This window comes from Helobdella robusta (genome assembly GCF_000326865.2).
Source record: "Helobdella robusta unplaced genomic scaffold HELROscaffold_3, whole genome shotgun sequence".
NCBI classification, from domain to species: Eukaryota; Metazoa; Annelida; class Clitellata; order Rhynchobdellida; family Glossiphoniidae; genus Helobdella; species Helobdella robusta.
In genome coordinates this window covers 3,893,039-3,911,305 of record NW_008704501.1, presented here as the reverse complement: position 1 = coordinate 3,911,305, position 18,267 = coordinate 3,893,039, and the positions used below count along the sequence as shown (strand labels likewise).

At 34.4% G+C, this 18,267-nt stretch overlaps 2 protein-coding genes across 2 annotated transcripts; one reads left to right on the top strand and one right to left on the bottom strand.

Annotated features, from left to right (window-relative positions):
* Positions 1 to 711: 711 nt before the first annotated feature.
* HELRODRAFT_188599 (hypothetical protein) lies at positions 712 to 9,126 on the top strand (the record flags this gene model as incomplete). Its single annotated transcript, XM_009021315.1, has 8 exons — positions 712 to 853; positions 926 to 3,660; positions 3,877 to 4,137; positions 6,271 to 6,430; positions 7,351 to 7,409; positions 7,917 to 8,003; positions 8,207 to 8,462; positions 8,501 to 9,126. The coding sequence occupies 4 exons, from the start codon at positions 712 to 714 to the stop codon at positions 6,427 to 6,429; spliced, it is 3,297 nt and encodes a 1,098-aa protein (XP_009019563.1). The 3' UTR covers position 6,430; positions 7,351 to 7,409; positions 7,917 to 8,003; positions 8,207 to 8,462; positions 8,501 to 9,126.
* Positions 9,127 to 14,799: 5,673 nt separating this feature from the next.
* Positions 14,800 to 18,149, bottom strand: HELRODRAFT_161391 (hypothetical protein; the record flags this gene model as incomplete). Its single annotated transcript, XM_009021314.1, has 4 exons — positions 14,800 to 14,838; positions 15,896 to 16,115; positions 16,487 to 16,613; positions 18,050 to 18,149. The coding sequence occupies 4 exons, from the start codon at positions 18,147 to 18,149 to the stop codon at positions 14,800 to 14,802; spliced, it is 486 nt and encodes a 161-aa protein (XP_009019562.1).
* Positions 18,150 to 18,267: the final 118 nt, after the last annotated feature.

The window sequence follows — 18,267 nt, the reverse complement described above, 5'->3', positions numbered from 1 at the left end:
GAATATTTCAAGTATATTTCATAAAGAGCTATATTATTATTTGTTGTGCTTGGCTGTTTGTTGCTTGTGATGCCTTTGTGAATGAATATTGAAAGTATGAATATAAATGTTACGTGTTAGCTAGAGAGTAACATATAGCGTTAAGAATGTATGCACTTGCTGTTTTTGACGTCTTTCAACTTTTCTTCTAGCAGTATGACATTTGTTTGTTTGTGTTTGTTTGTGTATGTGTGCGTGTGTGTGTGTGTGTGTGAGTGCGTGTATTCGTGTCATTGTTGAATGCAGTTCTTATTCAGTGTTCATTCTGTGGTAGCATGCATTTAGTTAGCACTGCCTGCGTCCATTGTTGTGACACAATTATTTGAGTTTGAAATATTTTCTGCCATTTACGATCTTCTTCTTGGATATTATTTCTCGTTATTTATTTTAAATTCAATTGAAAATGTATTAATGTGTAAGTGCACTGCACAGATATATTACTATAATTCCTTTGTTATAAATTCACATTCATATTCAACAACATAGTAAGTTTAATTCTACGTTCAACTATTTTTTCCCATTCATGTTGCAGACCGCTTGAACTTCCTGCCAACGTTTCAAGAGAAAACAATGAAACATGATTCTTCAGAAGTGTAGCATCAACATGAGCGGATTTTTATAAAATTTAATAAAAATATTTTGTTGATTGTTGAGTAACATGAATCTGTTAAAATGACTGTCGATAAGTGTATTAAAAACTTTTTGACGTTGTATTCGAACGGATTAACTAGCAGCATCAGTTACGAAAAAACGATTTTGAATTTTTTAAAACTACATCGTTCAACGCTGTTCATCCTACTGCTTCTAATAACAGGTATGTTTCAACCAGCGAATTCTCTACAGAAAGCAAAAGTTTTGAATTTTGAGGTATACGAAGAACAACCAGTTTCAACGTTTGTGGGCGACGTGAAGGAAGCGTCGGATTTGTCATCCACCTTATCTCCAGAAGAAATAAGTCGTCTACATTTCCACATAAAACATGCTCACGGTCTGTTTGTAATAGGTAAACAAGATGGAAAAATATTAACCAATCAAGTACTGGACAGGGAAACAAAATGTGCTGAAACTACTGACACGTGTGAACTGAGTTTTGAAGTAATTGCTAAATCTAGTCAACATCATAAATCATACAATGTCATTGTCAAATTATTGGACATCAATGATCATGCACCTCAATTCGCGAAAGACCAATTCACGTTAAACATTACTGAGACGGCCGTAGAGGGCAGTAAGTTCAGTTTACCGAACGCCGAAGATGGTGACGTCGGGTCGAACGGATTGCACACGTATTCAATTTCAAGTGAATCCAATCTCTTCCAACTAGTCATTGTGGAGCAGTTTGATGAGAAACAAATAAAACTGAAGTTGGTGGGAAAGCTGGACAGGGAAAAACAAGAAGCATACTCACTCATCGTGACCGCTGCAGATAATGGACAGCCACCCCTCTCTGGCTCCATGACAGTCAACATTAACGTCCTCGACGCCAACGACAACAGTCCAAAGTTTACAGAGCCAACTTACTCTATCCAAGTTCCAGAAAATATAGCCGTTTCATCAAGACTTCTAACGATCAAAGCTGTAGATCCAGACACGGGAATCAACGGACAAGTTGTTTACAGCTTTCCAGATAGAATAAACAAAATGTATGGAAACCTATTTGAAATTAATTCCAATACTGGTGAAATTTTTACAAAAGGTGAATTGGACTATGAAAAAAACAAAAATTACGTTTTGACTGTTCAGGCGGACGACGCCGGGGTCGGCTCGCTTCCGAATTTCACTCTTGTTACTGTCAACGTCACTGACATCAATGACAATTATCCTGTCGTTGTAGTTAGTGCATTGACAGATACGGGCACTCCTAGCATCGAAGAAAATCAAAAACTTGGAACATTTGTTGCTCACATAACTGTTAGTGACGCTGATAGTGGAGTTAACGGAGAAACGAACTGTCACATGGAAAGCGATCATTTTAAGATGGTCATGCAGCCAGAAGGTGATTATCTAATTTTGTCGTCAGTAAAATTTGACAGAGAAGCAAAATCTTCATACAGAATCATTTTAATATGTAAAGATAAAGGAACACCGCCTCTTGAAAGCCAAAAGGAGATCCAAATTGATATCGTTGACCAGAATGATAACGCTCCAGTTCTTCCCAATTCAGACAACATAGACGTCTACGTTTACGAAAATAATCCTTTGAATTTCATCATTACGAAAATTAACGCAAGCGATGTGGACGCGGGTAGAAACGCCGCACTGCATTATTCCATCGAAGCGATCCCAAAATCGGAGACCAATGTTCTTAGCATCGATCCGTTGAATGGAAAGATAAGTTCAAAGATAATGTTCGATTACGAGAAGGAGACGGAGTATAAATTTTTGATAACTGTATCGGATAGAGGAACGCCTTCGTTCTCAGCCACTGCAACGTTAAATCTTCACGTGCTTGACATTAACGATGAAGCTCCAAAATTTGACAAACCCTCATATTATTTGAGCGTTCAAGAGAACAATCCCATTGGATCGTTAGCTGGATCCGTCCTTGCTACAGACGCTGATGCCAGTCCGTCCTTCAATAAAATTCTTTACAAAATTGTTTCGAATGATGATGCTTTTGAAATTAATGAACAAACAGGAGAAATTAAAAATTTGAAAAGACTTGATACTGAGGAACAATCACAGTATAAATTTCAAGTTGTAGCTTCAAATTCTGGCATACCCGTAGTTGAATCCAAAGTTAACGTGACAGTGTACGTAGATGATGTTAACGACAATGCCCCAGTTTTTATTTTTCCGAGTACTGAAGCCGAAAGCGTAGTTCAAGTACCATCGGACGCCAAGCCAGGAACTTTAATTATTCGTCTAGTGGCCACAGATGCCGACAAAGGCGCCAATGCTGAGTTAGTATTCACTATATCAAATGGGAATGTTGACAACTCGTTTGTCATCGATCCAACCACAGGAGTTATAACTGTGGCCAAACCTTTGAAGAGTGCTGACAAACAGGACCAAGCCCACCGATTGGTCATCAGTGTCTCAGATTTAGGTAATCCACCTTTAATGAGCGTTGCTGACTTGACAATAATTGTTAATTCAAGTTTAAATGCGAAAGATGATGCATCGCTGGCACTGACTGGCAGGTTATCAGAGAAGCACATCATCCTCCTAGTTGCCATTATAGTGGCCGTGTTTCTGATGTTGATTTGCGTTATATTAGTTGTCATATGTTTGAGTAGACGATTGAAGAAAAGAAAGAGAAGTGACAAAAGAGGAAATTATGTGTCCACAAAAGTGTTAGACGTTTACGACGGAGACTCAAGTAAAGGTTGTCGCTCACCGAATTGTAACAACGAAACGAATGTCTCAACAATGGACTGTAGAAAAATTGGCGGTGGAAGCAGCTCAGCTACCGTTGACACGGCCTCTACAAAATCAGAAGGGGTCTGCAACTGCAACACGCGAGGAGATATGGGCCCACCTCCAAATATAATGAGTGCGGTGTGCAGAGGAGAGGAAGATGAAGATGAGGTGGACATGGAGATGTGCAGATTTCACGATCCAAACACTGGAAATATGACAACGAGTTGGGATCCAACGCAAAACCTTCGCATCAACCAGGTTGCCAAATTGTTTTACATAATTATCATCCTTGCTCAAATTTATAAATATTTTTTGAATCAAATAAAATTAAATTCATTAAAATAGAAATCACATACTACGGCATAAATTATCTCTTTTACTACGAAGTGTTTTACAAATTATTAATATTATTATTCACAATGCCAATAAATAAATAAATAAATTTAAATAAATAAATTAATTAAAAAATCTCAGGGGGGAGGGGGAGGGGGAGGAGGAGGCAATCCAATGGACATGCACACGGGTAGGTGTAGTTCTGCCAACTGCAGAAATTTTGGATCCTCCCCGTCCTACAACTACCACCGCCACAACCACTGCAACTGCTGCAACGTACACACCTCATGTCACTCACCGATGCACCCGTGCTACCACCATTCTAATCCCCTCCAGCCGGCCCAAACCAACACCTACATGATGAGGAATAAAAGATCTCTATACTCGCCAGAATCTATGCCCGTTAGATTTTTATTAATTTGCTTTTGTTTATTTTATTTGGTGTTATCTTGCGTTGTTACATATTGCCATATCATTTGATTTTGAGTCTTGCTATGGTATATTTTGTTGTGTATAGTTGTTGAACGTTGTCTATAATTTTGCCATGTTCATGTGCCAAGCACTGATTATGATCACAAATGCAGTTCACATGGTGGTTTGATAATATTAGCAGACTTCTAGTTAATTCGTTTGAGCTTTAGTTTGCGTTTGAGATTGAAACTGAACAGCAAAAAAACAAATACAATCGTCAATGAATTATTGTTCGACTAAATGCTTTTGCAGAGTAATTAAATAGATAGATGGCGCGATAAGAAAGTGAATCAATGCTAGAAATAAATGTCATTAATTCTTTGTCGATCGAACGGGCAAACAATTGAAAGAAGAAATATAAAAATCGTTTCGTAACGTAATAGTAGTTTTGCCTGTCACACACACACACTACACACGCACACACACACGTGCACACACAAAAGTGCGTTTACGTCCAGAAAAATTTCACTGGAACAATCAAATAAGACATGACGAATAATTGCAAGATTATGTAATCGGACCATTCTAAAGCTGTTGCTGCTCGCTAGTGCTATCCAGCTTACGACAATCCATGAAAATTTTTATAACTGCTCTTTTCAATTCCTTTAAATTATGCACATCTGATGCATTTTAAGCTCATCGGAATATTTTGGATTTTGGACTGCTTATTTTTTTCAGGATGTTGTTGAGTTACCTCATATCGTCTGAATTTATATTTGTATATCTTTTAGAGAAATTTTTATTTTTTTTCAAGAGTTTTGAACCTATAAGCGATGATAATTTATCAGAATTAAAACCGTCTCAATGATTTATAATGCGAACATTGCACAGGCGATCTATTATGAAATGTGCCTTACCTTATGAAATTTCAATGAAACTCCTCTCTACTCTTCTTAAATGCTGCTAAAAATACTGCGAATTATTTATATACATACATACTTATTTATTCATTTATTTATTTTAATAAATGTTTAGCGTAGATATGCACATTGCACACGTGAAAATGATTTTTTCCATTTCCTGCATGGAGTAATAATTTAATGCCGGTGTACATTTGAATATTTCCCAGCTGGTTAGCGAGTAACAACGCTGTCTCCTCACTCAATCATCTCGGTCACGCATTATTTTATTATTTGAATGTCACATTCACCTACCTCGTTACGATAAAATCATGCATAGGATGTTTATTAGTTATTGCCATGTTTGTTTTTCATCAGTTGATCCTGTTTCTATTTGAGTTTCTGGCGCAATTTTCTATAATGAATTTTTTTTCATGTATTTAGGTGTCTTTTGTTTTAAAGAGTTGACAAGCTTTCTGCTACGATTACAAATTTGAAATGTTTTAGTCTTTTTAGCGACTGGTGTGCAAATATTCCTAATATGTTGACTATACCGAAACTCTGGTGAAATCTCAAAACAGCAAAAATGGCAAAACTTCTACGGCTATGTAGCTTAGTGTAGAATCAACAGTCAACGCAGTTTAAATATTACAAAAGGATAATCTGCACAACACATCGCACAGCATACAACTTACTTACACACACACACACCGCACACACATAGACATCTCTTCGCACATCCGCCCACAAATGACGTCCGATCTGTTGACCTTTCTGACCTGCATTGACCTCACTTGACCCAGAAACTGACAGCTAATCAATGTAATCGTTGCGTTCTTTCAATTTTGCACGCATTCATTTTGTATACTGACTAAACCAGCGTTGGATTGAAGGAATCTCAAGGTTCGATCCTTCCTGTCAGATAAAATGGCATTCTTGTTCATCAATAATATAACATTTATGTAAAAAAAATTAAAAAACTTGGAACTTATATGGTTTCAAGTTTTTTATTCAAGTGATATTCAAATTAATATTAGTTTTTAAATTTAATCCGTGAAGAAACATTTTATGAAATGTATGTCTTATACTGAGCGACAAACAAATATTTACATTAAATGATCACGACTCATTACAAATCATTCACACTGGCTCACTGACCACAACACAACACAACATGACACAACACAACGCAACATGACACAACACAACACAACACAACATGCAGTTGCAGCCGATCGGGCGTGTGGGACACAACAGGGAGGACCTGGAAAGTGTTTGTTCAGGGTCGACGTGGACCGACAGCGGCAGGGGACCCAGTGAGGAAGACGACCACGTCAAGAGTGTCAGGATTGAAAACTATCTCAGAACCACACAAGCTAAATAAGGTGAGCAAACTTTAAAATTCATTTGGTTATAAAATTTATTATATGCATATCTCATTATTATATTAAATTTGTTATCAATTTTTTCAAAGTTCCAACGCTGATGATAAAATAGTTAATAATATGTGACATTTACCTGGGATAGGTTTAATTTCATGTTAATACTAAATATCATTCACCTGATATCGTGTTAACTTGTAATATAATATCATATGAGTGTGTAGATTCTTACGTATTCCCACTTACAATGATATACGAGTCTCGACAACTGTCGGAATGGCGTCAAACAATCGTGTTATATCCTATCTACTGCTTATTGCATCGTTCATTATCACGTTTGTTACATTTTTAATTATATTTTTAATAACGCATTCGTCTTTCGTTTCTTCGCTTTGTGTGAACGTGAAGTTTGCTGCGCCTTTGTTTATCAGTGTTTCACATGCTGGTGGATTGTTTGTAACATGCATTTGTTGTTTCTGTAATTGTTAGTCTATCACATTGCTTATTTAATGTTTCATCAAGTTTTTGGTTGTCTAAGTTAATTTTTTTTTTGGTTTTTGTTAACTGAAGTTGGAAATTTGAAAATAAAAATTTAATCCATCTGAAGTTTGATGTGTGGATATAACATATTAAACTTATTTCAGTTCGTTTTCAAACTATTTTCAAGTAGACTGATATTTTAAAAATTATTTGAAGCAGCAAATTTGATTCTGAATTTATTGAATTTCAAATATTTTCAATTGCATTCATGTTCACCAACTTACGCGACATTCCAACAAACCAAATGAGGAATAAATAAAAAACCAGCAGAATGTTTTTCAAACAGAAGTAGGGCGAACTAAAAAATATTATATTTTCGGGCAAATAAATATATATTTTAGCAATTTTTATTTTTAATACGAAAAATTTTTAAATTCTCGTAAGCCTCAGGGCAGATAATAGGCTGGGAGAGACACATGACCACTACGGTCCCTCTACTGAGGTTGTTGTGGTCTGAGTGAAGTGATGCAGAAGACCGAACGCAGTGAAATAATGGAAAGAGACGTTTGTACTGTACTCTACTGTACTGTACTGCACTGTTTTGTACATACGTAGGATCGCTACATGAAATACACATTTGCGCATTCACCTAAAACACGGACAGTTCATGTCGCAGCGTAATGCTAGCAGGGACGAAAAGCACTCTTTCATGTTCAGCGACAAACAACACTCTCCCACACACACACACACACACACACACACACACACACACCACACACACACCACACACACACACACACACACACACACACGAACAAAGTGGATGTCTTGATGTAAGACGTACGTGATACAACGTGCACACTGCAGTTAATATATTTATATTAATAATATTCATAACTCAAACTAATAACTGCAACTCAGTGAAAGCAAGCGGCAAAACCAGCAACAACAACAACAACAGCAGCATAATTTAAAAATTTTAAACAATTAAAATGAAATTATCTGAAAGGTGTGGAGCAAGTAAATGAACCAGTTGGACGTCATTTCTACAGGATAATTCAACTCGAGTGTTCATTCCAACACTTCACATAATATGGTTTCTGTAACTAACTTTCCTACTTACCTCTTTAAACGCAAGGATGCTTATTTGTTGTTTGCCATTTCAAAAATGTTTCGCCAACTTGAAACTCTGAACAATTTTAGTGCATTTTGTATTGAAATATCAATATTTTATGCACTTTTCGATTAAAACTGTTTGCAATGAACAATTTTTACTTGTTTTAAATTCCATCTTTCAAGTTGGATGCTTCAGTTGCCGCACACATCACGCAAGCCAAATACCTCTTCATGGCTAATCAAAGGATTAACACCGCCGACCACACAACAGCTCAAACGCACACGCACTGCACAAACACAGCTCCAACGATCGACCGCAGACACTGGAGAACAACCACTGGGAATGAAGTTTCAAAATTGCCTACTCCCAAAACTGTCATAATAATCGATCGATCGATAGATGTCTCGACCAGCAAACCAGCATAGAGATGGGAATAAACTATCCAGTCTATGGAACAAACTATTGCCTCTATAGAACAAACTATTTCGTCTAATGAAGAAAAAGAAGATGATGATGAAGATGAGGAGGAGGAAGATGATAATGAAAATGATGATGAAGATGATGATGATGATAATATAGATTGACAATCGCGTTATTCGCAGATTGCTGGCGTGGCTGGCTGGTCCGTCCATTGCAGTGCAAACGAACAATTTTAATATGAAAGGCATTCGCAGCAAGCCACAATACACCGCTGATCTCGCTTTTCTTCTTTTGCTGCTGTTTTTGAGTTATGAACATTCATTTCACGATAGCGATTAGTAGAGTGATTAAATGTTTATTGAAAACAAGTGCTTATAAATGAAGCGAATGAACGATCAAATGTGTTATTGCTACCTTTGCATATCTTGATCTTATTTGTTGCTAGGCTGTTGTTGCTCGTTTGTTGCTTACATATTGGGATACATACTCGCTTAATAACTTTTAATGAAATGATTTTCGTACAAGCTACAGAACCGGCGTGCAACGAAATATTAATGATTGCAAATTGGTGTGAATGTTTGTGTCTGTGAGTTGAACTAATAACTTTTTTTGTGTTAGTATTTTAAATCAAACATGATTTGTCAAAATGTTAAAATAAAATAACAGACCAGCCTGTGCACGGACAAGAATAACTGAACAGCTCGTTGTCAGACTTGATGCCACAAACTTGTTTTAACTTTTCACACACACACAACACAACACACACACGCGCACACACGCACACTTTAACGTATGCATGCCACACATATCCAACCAACTCAAATGCATGTGCTGCTCCCAGACAGTTGGAAGAATTGAACAACAACAACAACAACAACGACGACGACCACGATGACAACCTGTAGGAATCACGTGACTTGTTTATAAGCAATTTAAAGCAAGTAACTTATGTCTGGCATGCATGCATTATTGTATGTGAGAGATGCCATAAAAACCTCATGCCACAGCTGTTATTATTTCTCCTGTATGATATTATTGCCAATTTTGGCTTTAATGGCCTTTTCTCAGCTGCAAATTAGCAATTCGTCGTGAATTTTATAGCGATGTTAAATGTTCAGCCATGAAAACTGTCGGCGCTTCTGAAATGTGGCGTTCCCTTTTTTAACGGTGGTTTCATTGAGTGCTTCAGTTCTTTATTACATAATTTTTTTAGTGCTCGGTCGAAACTTCATTTTTTGATCGTTTTTAAATGTTTCTGCTTAAGATGATCATGAGTATGCAGATTCTTGAACGCTGGACAAGAGGACATCTTAATTAACATCTTAATTAACAAGTATGGAGCAAGTATTTGACACCTGAACAATTTGGCGTATCAACAGCTTTGTAAATATTACTTCCTTAATTAGTAAAAAACATCTCTTGGTGTCAACACGCTGCTACGTATCTTCAGTAGAAAAAATGTAAAAACCCTGGCTTCGTAAATCAGATCAGCACTTCTGCAGCCTGTCATAAAGTCATCGAGTTGGGGATTTTGTATGAGATTGTGAGAGAGATTACTTTTAAACACTCAACAATGAACGGCTTGACAGAGCAATGAGCATGTTGCCAATGTCTACATTCCACTGTTTGATTGTTTGAGTGTTTGATTGTTTGATTGTCGTTGTTGTTTGAATAATTAATAAACATGACATTATGCAATATATAGTTTGTATGTTTATATTATATCATAAATATTAGCTTTATAACAAGCATTCAGTGTTACAACACAACACAAAGCATGGAAACGATTGAGAAATGTAATTCTTTAAATTAGAGTTAATTGACGTCACCAATTGTAACTGTTGTCCTCCTATTGTTGGCCACACCGTCTGAGTAAAAAAACACCACAGCTCTTTCTTTTTATAAACTTATTTCAATTCTATTATCTCTGGCGGGTTGAAACATTTTTAATATTTTTCATACTTGCATGAAGTCATGTATGTAGTTGGAATAAAAAATAACAAAAAAATGATTCTACAGTATTCCTCCTTCTCTTTCATCATCCTCATTTAGTTTTTGTTTTTGTAATCATCATCATTATCGTCATTACATTCATTTTTCTCCATCTTCACAATAAGATGCACTCGAAAGCGTAGAATTTTTCTTAAGATGCACATACACACGCCCAAACACTTCTTCCCACATCACACGCTCACACACTTCTTCCCACGTACCCACGCACACACTTCCTCCCACATGCAGCAGACAACACACACAACCTACAACTCAGTAGAGACCTGTAAAGTGCATGTCGGATCGCTATGAACAGTTGCACGAGTCGCAAATTTCAACATTTCCACCCGCAATTTACAACTCTATATTGAAATTTTGAGCGTAATATCTTCTCTACTTTTGATAAATGATGTGCGAAAACACGGCGCGTTTTATTATGCGTTCACGCACGTGTGTCTGCATCGCACGCTTTCTAGAACATTCACAGAACAATGATATAGTTAGTAAACAATGAAAAATAGACCAAATTAAGTTTGCTATTTTATTATGTTATTATATTATTATTATTATGTTATTATTATTAGATTATTAGAATGTTATTTTAAAACTCAAGTAGTTAACAGAGTGTGAAAGAGAACGTAAGAAGTATACGTACGTGTACGCATGTGTGCACGCACGTTACGTACATATCTCTGTGCACACTTATTCAGATGTACACACAATGAACGGAATAAACACGCAAACATACCAATGTATACATTAATAAGAATGATGATAAGAGAGTGTGTATGTACGTACATGTAGAAGGCACACGACACAAATGTTCAAACAAATGTATGTACGAATGTATGCCGGCTCGGAATGTAGTTCGCATATCGATCGCGACAGAGGCATCGATCGATCGATCCATAACTCTCTCCCCTACCTTGTTTTTCTTTTTTATTTTCACATTTCCTCGAAAGATTTATTCATTTCTTGGAACCCCAATCCTAATGTCTGACATAAAATATAACTCAACTGGCAGTATCAGATTTTTAGGTTGCAATGGCCAACTCGGATGATGTCGTTTTTTGTCTCGGATGATGTCGTTTTTTGTCTCGGATGATGATGTTTTTTTCTTTCGTTATGCATTTGCATGCCACCCAAAGTTCAATTTCATATAAAGTTTATAAGCAATTTTTGCCTGGTATCGTCAAGGTTACGAATTATAAGGAGGACATGATTAAAGGACATTCCTTAACATTTTTTATTTTATTACGTTGTCCTTCAAATTTATGCAAAAATTTGTTTGTTAATAACCAAATGAAAAAATTGTTTACTGTAAATATTTTTTCTGAACCCAAAAATTAAAAATTTAATCTTCTTACAAAAGTTAATAAAATTATTGAATTGCCTCCACAGATAAACAAGAAAAGAAAAATCGAAAAGAAAAAGGAATTACAATATCAACAAAAACAACAACAACAACACTAAACCTACAACAATAAACATCACAAACATCATCATCATTACTGAACATGTCCTCATCACCATTCAACAAACTTTATTATCACTACCATCGAAACCACCAGCAGATCATCATCGTCGTCGTCGTCGTCGTCACCATCATTCTCTGGACAACAACAATGGTATATATCGATGTGCTGCAACTATCCAAGCATCATCCAGCCTTCTTGACAAGAACTTGTTCATTTATTTTATCGATCAGAGAAACATCGGCATCCATCCATCTATCAAACCAATCCAGAGGTTTGTTTCTTCAGCGGTCTACTAGATGAACATGCGTAGCTCTTGTAAATAAACTTCCACTTTTTGCTCTCTAAGGATTTCATTGCAGCTGTTTGATGTACTGTACATACAAAAAGATACTTACACGTGTATATGTATTTTTTTTACTTTTTGATACGCTAGTTGCTGTTGTAAATTAGATTTGTTTTGCAACATTTTGATACATTCGAAATAATTCAACGTCAAATAATTTCTACGACACATCGGTCACCGCAAGAGTCGGCATTTATTTTCTTTCAAACTTTCTCATCGTCATACTTCAACTTCATCCAATCCCTGCCCGCAAAATTTCAGCACACTTTAAAAGTTGCATTTAATAGTTTCCGAACTGTAGGGACGAGACATTTACATTGCGCAACTTCTCAATATTTGTTAGCATCCATTCTAGCTTCTTGCATCATTTTGTTACATCAAAAACTTTTTATGGATCAACATGTTTATATTTTTGCAGTAATATAACAAGAACACGATGATAGTAAACCCTGTCTTATTTGTCTATCTATCTGTCTATCTAGATCTACGTACACGGTTTCAATTTAAGCACTTTACGTAGACGTACCAAGCTTGCACGTGTAACGTAGTTAAACGTACTATAACTCTACTGTTGTTGTTGTTGTTTTGAAACATTCAGTCGTTTTACTGCATGACAATAATATTTTAATGAGCGTTTTTATAATCTTATAAGTTATTGATCAGTTGTTTTAAGATCAACTATACCAGCGTAGAGTACGTTCATTTAAGCTTTTACGGCCCGTGTTATCTATCTATACATTCATTTATCAATATTAATCTATCTGTCTGTCTGTCTCTTTGCCAGTATCTGTCTGTCTGTTTGTCTCTTCATCAATATCTGTCTGTCTGACTGTTTGTCTGTCTGTTTGTCTCTATCTATCTAACTGCCAATCTATTTTTTATCTGTAGAAAGCAAGGAAATGACAACGCGATAATTTCTTTCTCTCTATAATGTAATAGAAAATGTTTCGTTGGCTCGCTCGCCGGCACCAATTTGTGTTCATTCATATTTCCAGCCTGCCGCATGTGGCCGTCAAAATGGCGACCATTCTTTTGTTGGAATATATTATAATATTATATTTTCCTTTCATAATATAATATACTATAAAAAATTCCCTTTCTTAAAATATTATTATCACATACATCTTCTCTTTGGAGTGATGCGTGTTTCACGTTATATGACTGCAGTATAACTGGTCTGGGTATATGAAGAGAAGGACGAAGAAATAGTAAGTGAAAACGTGAAAATAAAACATTCTGATGTGAAAAAGTGACGCTAAATCTATAATTGACAGTTGGGAGAAACTTGTCATCTATCTGTTATATATACTAAAATTTTTTATCAATTTGACAGATTTTTTTACTTTCCACCTAACTGATGCTGGACAGATTACGTAAAATGGTTTTCATGTATATATATATATATATATATATATATATATATATAAATAAATATACTAAGTGTTGATTGTGTTGGCTATATATATATATATATATATATATATATACATAATCCTATTCTGTTTTATATATATATAAAACTAGTGTCTGCGAATGACGTGAGTGTGTAACAAACAAGCGTGAACAATCTGCGTAAAAAAGTGACAATTTGTTTGCTCATCATATACATGTTTGGTGTGTGTGTGGTGTGCGTGTGTATGTGTATGTGCATGCGCATGCGTGTGTAATCTTTTGTAAAATACTTAATGTACAAGTTTTTTAAAACAGGAAACATAGATATGCTATTTCAATTAGACTCCAATTTTTTGAGTTTACACATCGTCGGGATTTTCATGATAAATTTAAAAGTGTAGCTCTAAAAATTGTATATTAATGTCAAGGAATGTGTAGCTATTTAAACTTTTTATTAATTTAACGTACTTACAAGAAGAATAGGGCTAAGGAAATTTGTATTAATTTGTAACATTTTGGATTTTTATAACTTGCGCTAACGTGTATAACACACGCAAAAGATGGGTAGCAATTATTTACGAGTGCGTCCAAAGTTGATCAACATGGTAAATAGCTGGCGATACGAGTTTTGGACGTTTCATTTCATCTGATTGAATGATGTTTAGAATGTCATCGAATGTGTAGAAAACAACAAAATGTGGCAACACGCATTGACAATTTTGTTTATGTATATAAGAAACCAAAATGAATTATCTGGTAAGAACTTATATATTAATCTTCAACGAAATGGACCTCAACTTTATTTTGCGTCGTACAGAGAACTTTTTATAACTGTTTTGCTGGAGCATTTGTTTCGGTGCATCCTCAGCTTAAGATGTCTTTTTAAATCCAACTTGACGGATGACACAACGTCTTAAGAGCTTATTTATTTTAATATCGTTGCTATTTTTTATTGTAATTTTTTATTGCCATTTAATTTTATAACCAACTTTTAATGTTATTGTCAAAAAATGATACATGTCATGTAATGCTATTTTTAAATAACGTTTCTCTCATAAACTGTCGAACTTTTTTGATTTCAACCAAGCTATTTGAACTCTTTTCCTTGGTTAAAGTCTATTTTATTTACTAAAATTTGAAATATCAAAAATCAGATGTAAACAGAGTTGGAGCTCAGAAAAATTAAAATCTGTGGTTGAATAGTTTAAACGAATCGATAATGAAGAATTGTCACATGCTCAGAGCTTGAATCGGGATTTTGGAAAAATAGTTTTAAGACTGAAGTAGTAGGCACGGTGGCCTCAAGAAATTTTGTTTGAAAACCATATTCAAAACAACAAACACAAATCGTTAATACTAAAATTGTATTTAAGAAATTTTTAAATTAGTTTCAAGTTTAAACATTCGCGAACTAAAGTGAGTTAATATTTTAATATATAGGAAATGATTTTAAAGAGAGGTCTTGCGGTAAAGATATTAACCGAAAGATAATTAATTGCTTTTAACAAGCCCGCTAGGAGGTTTTAACATCTTGGCAACAAATTTTTTTTTGAAGCTGATAAAAATAACATCCCGGTAGTGATTACCGGGTTTAATTAGTGATTACCGGGTTTAATAATTTGTTGTCCATTTTTGTACAAAATGTTAAACTTTGTTTGATATGTAATCAAATATAGCTGATCACTATCTTTAGACGTGAGTCTTATAACATGTATGTATAGATCCTTTCTCTGTATCACCATGATCTTTAGATGTTCGCCCTATTTAATTCAATTGCCGACGTTCTCGTGTGTGTGCATTTCTTTCAATTTTATTTGTTATGACGACGCATTATAAACGTTATATATTCTTTTTATTAACAACTTTTTTAAACTGTAAGGAGTATTTGCAGATTTAATAAAACATTTTTTATAATGTTAATTCTTGTGAAAACATTTGACTTGTTGATGACAAATTTAAAGCTTTCATTAATGTTTTCTCAGATAAGTGACCAATAATTTTGTATTGGCATCTAATTTTTAAAGAAAAATAATTTATGTTCCAAATAAAAATTATAACCAAATTGGTGATTCTGAAAATGAAATAAAGTGGTTAATTGCGTGGAATTATTATTGCAAAATTTCTAAAATCAACACTTCACACGTAATTAAAAAATCAACAAAATCTGTACAGTAGGCCTATCAATGATTACAAAATATTCATTCAAAGATCTTTAAAAAATGGAGTAATACGCAAAACGTAAAAACGTTTATAACAACTATGGCTACTCGAATCCAAAACTTCTTGATCCGTTTTCTCAAATCACCGTGATAAAATGCAGTAGCAGAAGACATGCTTCCGTGAAGGATTTGTCTGTCACTGTTGCTAAACTGTCCTTCATTGACTTGCAGTTTCAACGCGAAGTGTCGTTTGAACATATTTTCTAAGAATGAAGGATTCAACGGAAACCTCACCCCGTCCCCAACTCTGATTCATCATAACATTCAATTATTTGAATTTCGTAAAAATTATTACGAAATTAGTCATCATACATTTTCCTTTATCTGGAACTTAAATAAATAATCATCAGCGTTTAGATGCAAGTTTATTTGTCCAAACAGTTGAAAACCTGCTGATAATCGATAGCTCACATTGATTGAGCATATCAAATAAGTGGTTTGCCTAGATTGCTATTACCTAATGTACGTCAAGCTCAATTTTAGAATTATTAGTTAAATGGATTCAAAATATTAGAGCTCAAGCAGAAGTTTCTTGACGATTATAAAGTAAATATATCATTTAAAATATAAATTACAACGAAAAATAACACGAAAAAGAAATTAGCCACGAAAACAAACATGCTTGAAACAGGTAGACCCCAAAATTTAAGATCACATCCGAACACTTCATAAATATTTTTCTTGAAGCCTAAGTTGAACACGGATCTTGAAGAACCAGTTATGAAATTAGGTGAAATCAGCATACCTTCAATGAACAAATGTTTAACAACAATTTATGTCACGACATTTTTAGTATCTGCATACTCGTTACATTCACTGACACCAATAAAAAATAAAATAACCCTATAACGTCCCTATATTGCGCATGACAGTAATAAATAGTACAATTTACTTGTAGATTGCAATCCTGCTATTATATTTTACACACAACATAAAATACGCGAAATACAAAACAAACACATGTAACAACTCAAACATATATATTTCTGGAGCAGAACAACTATTTAACTGAGTGTTGTGATGTTGAGAGATATAAGGATAAAATGCAGGCAGAACATTACCGCACTGACAAACGTGCAGAAGAGAGTTACATGCCACATCTGACGAAGCAAACGTCCATTGTTAACTTTTGAAAACTGACCCATGGGAAACAAATTGTTAAACCGAATGCAATGAAATCCGAAAAATATAAACATATAATTCAATAATTATACAAATTGCAATCAATGTAAACTCATAGCTTGAATTTGCTACATTAAAATCAATACAAAAACGTATAAAAAAAAGCAAACAGTTTTAAAATAGAAAATGTGTAATGAAATATAAAATATAAAACCTCAGTCAAACTCAGAGAAGCAGACATGAAGAGATCAAACATGAATCCGTAGAATGTGAATATAAGGAACAGTTTGTAGTTGCTGTGTCCCACACATTTGTTCATGCTTTTTTAAAGTTCAAGGTTCAATTGCTAGAAAATTTTCAACTCAAGTGAAAATTTATAAATCTATCCTTATTGAATTTTCGTAAACTGACATAACAAATTTACAACTGAATCACCGACATTCTCTGCAATAATTCGCGAATTGGAAATTCTCTGATTAGGAAAATTATTCCAGCAAAAAATTCACATTGTGTCATCATCATCTTTGTCAACAAAATGTTACCATAGAAATTATCATCATTACCATCAACATGATAACATAATCATCGTCATAATCATTAACATCATCACCAAGACCCCCACCGCAAACAGCACTAACAGTGGACAATGGTGGTCCATTTTTAAGACACAGCTAATAAATTGTAACAAAAAAAGTTAGCATCATATATGTATGTATAGGTACTGGAAAATTTTTAAAAATCAAATCATACTGGCCACAGAAGAAACAGTGATGGCAACGATCTGGCTTCAAACATTCGCAGTATTCACAATATCTTATTTCTTCAAAATTGATTGCAATATATATATATATATATATATATATATATATATATATATATATATATATATATATATATGTCTGTATGTGTGTGTGTTTTAAACCTGATTTGTTCAACAGATTTAACAATTCAATAATTTAATCTTACCCATTAATTCAACAACATGAAACCCTACAAAGTTTAAACATAAATTTACACAGCTTACAACAGAGCAACAAATTGAGACACATAAATACCTACCGCCATCCAAAGTTCTACAGAAAATCGGCAAGTTGATACCCAACATGTCCAAAAAGAGTTTTCTTTCAATTGGATTTTTAAAATTTTTAATAATTGCCATTTCATCTGATGATAATCTAAACTATAAAATTAATTTGAAAATAAATTTTAATTTTTCAATCTTTTAATATTTAATTAGATGCATTCAAACATCAAATATAATTCAGAAGTAGACCTCT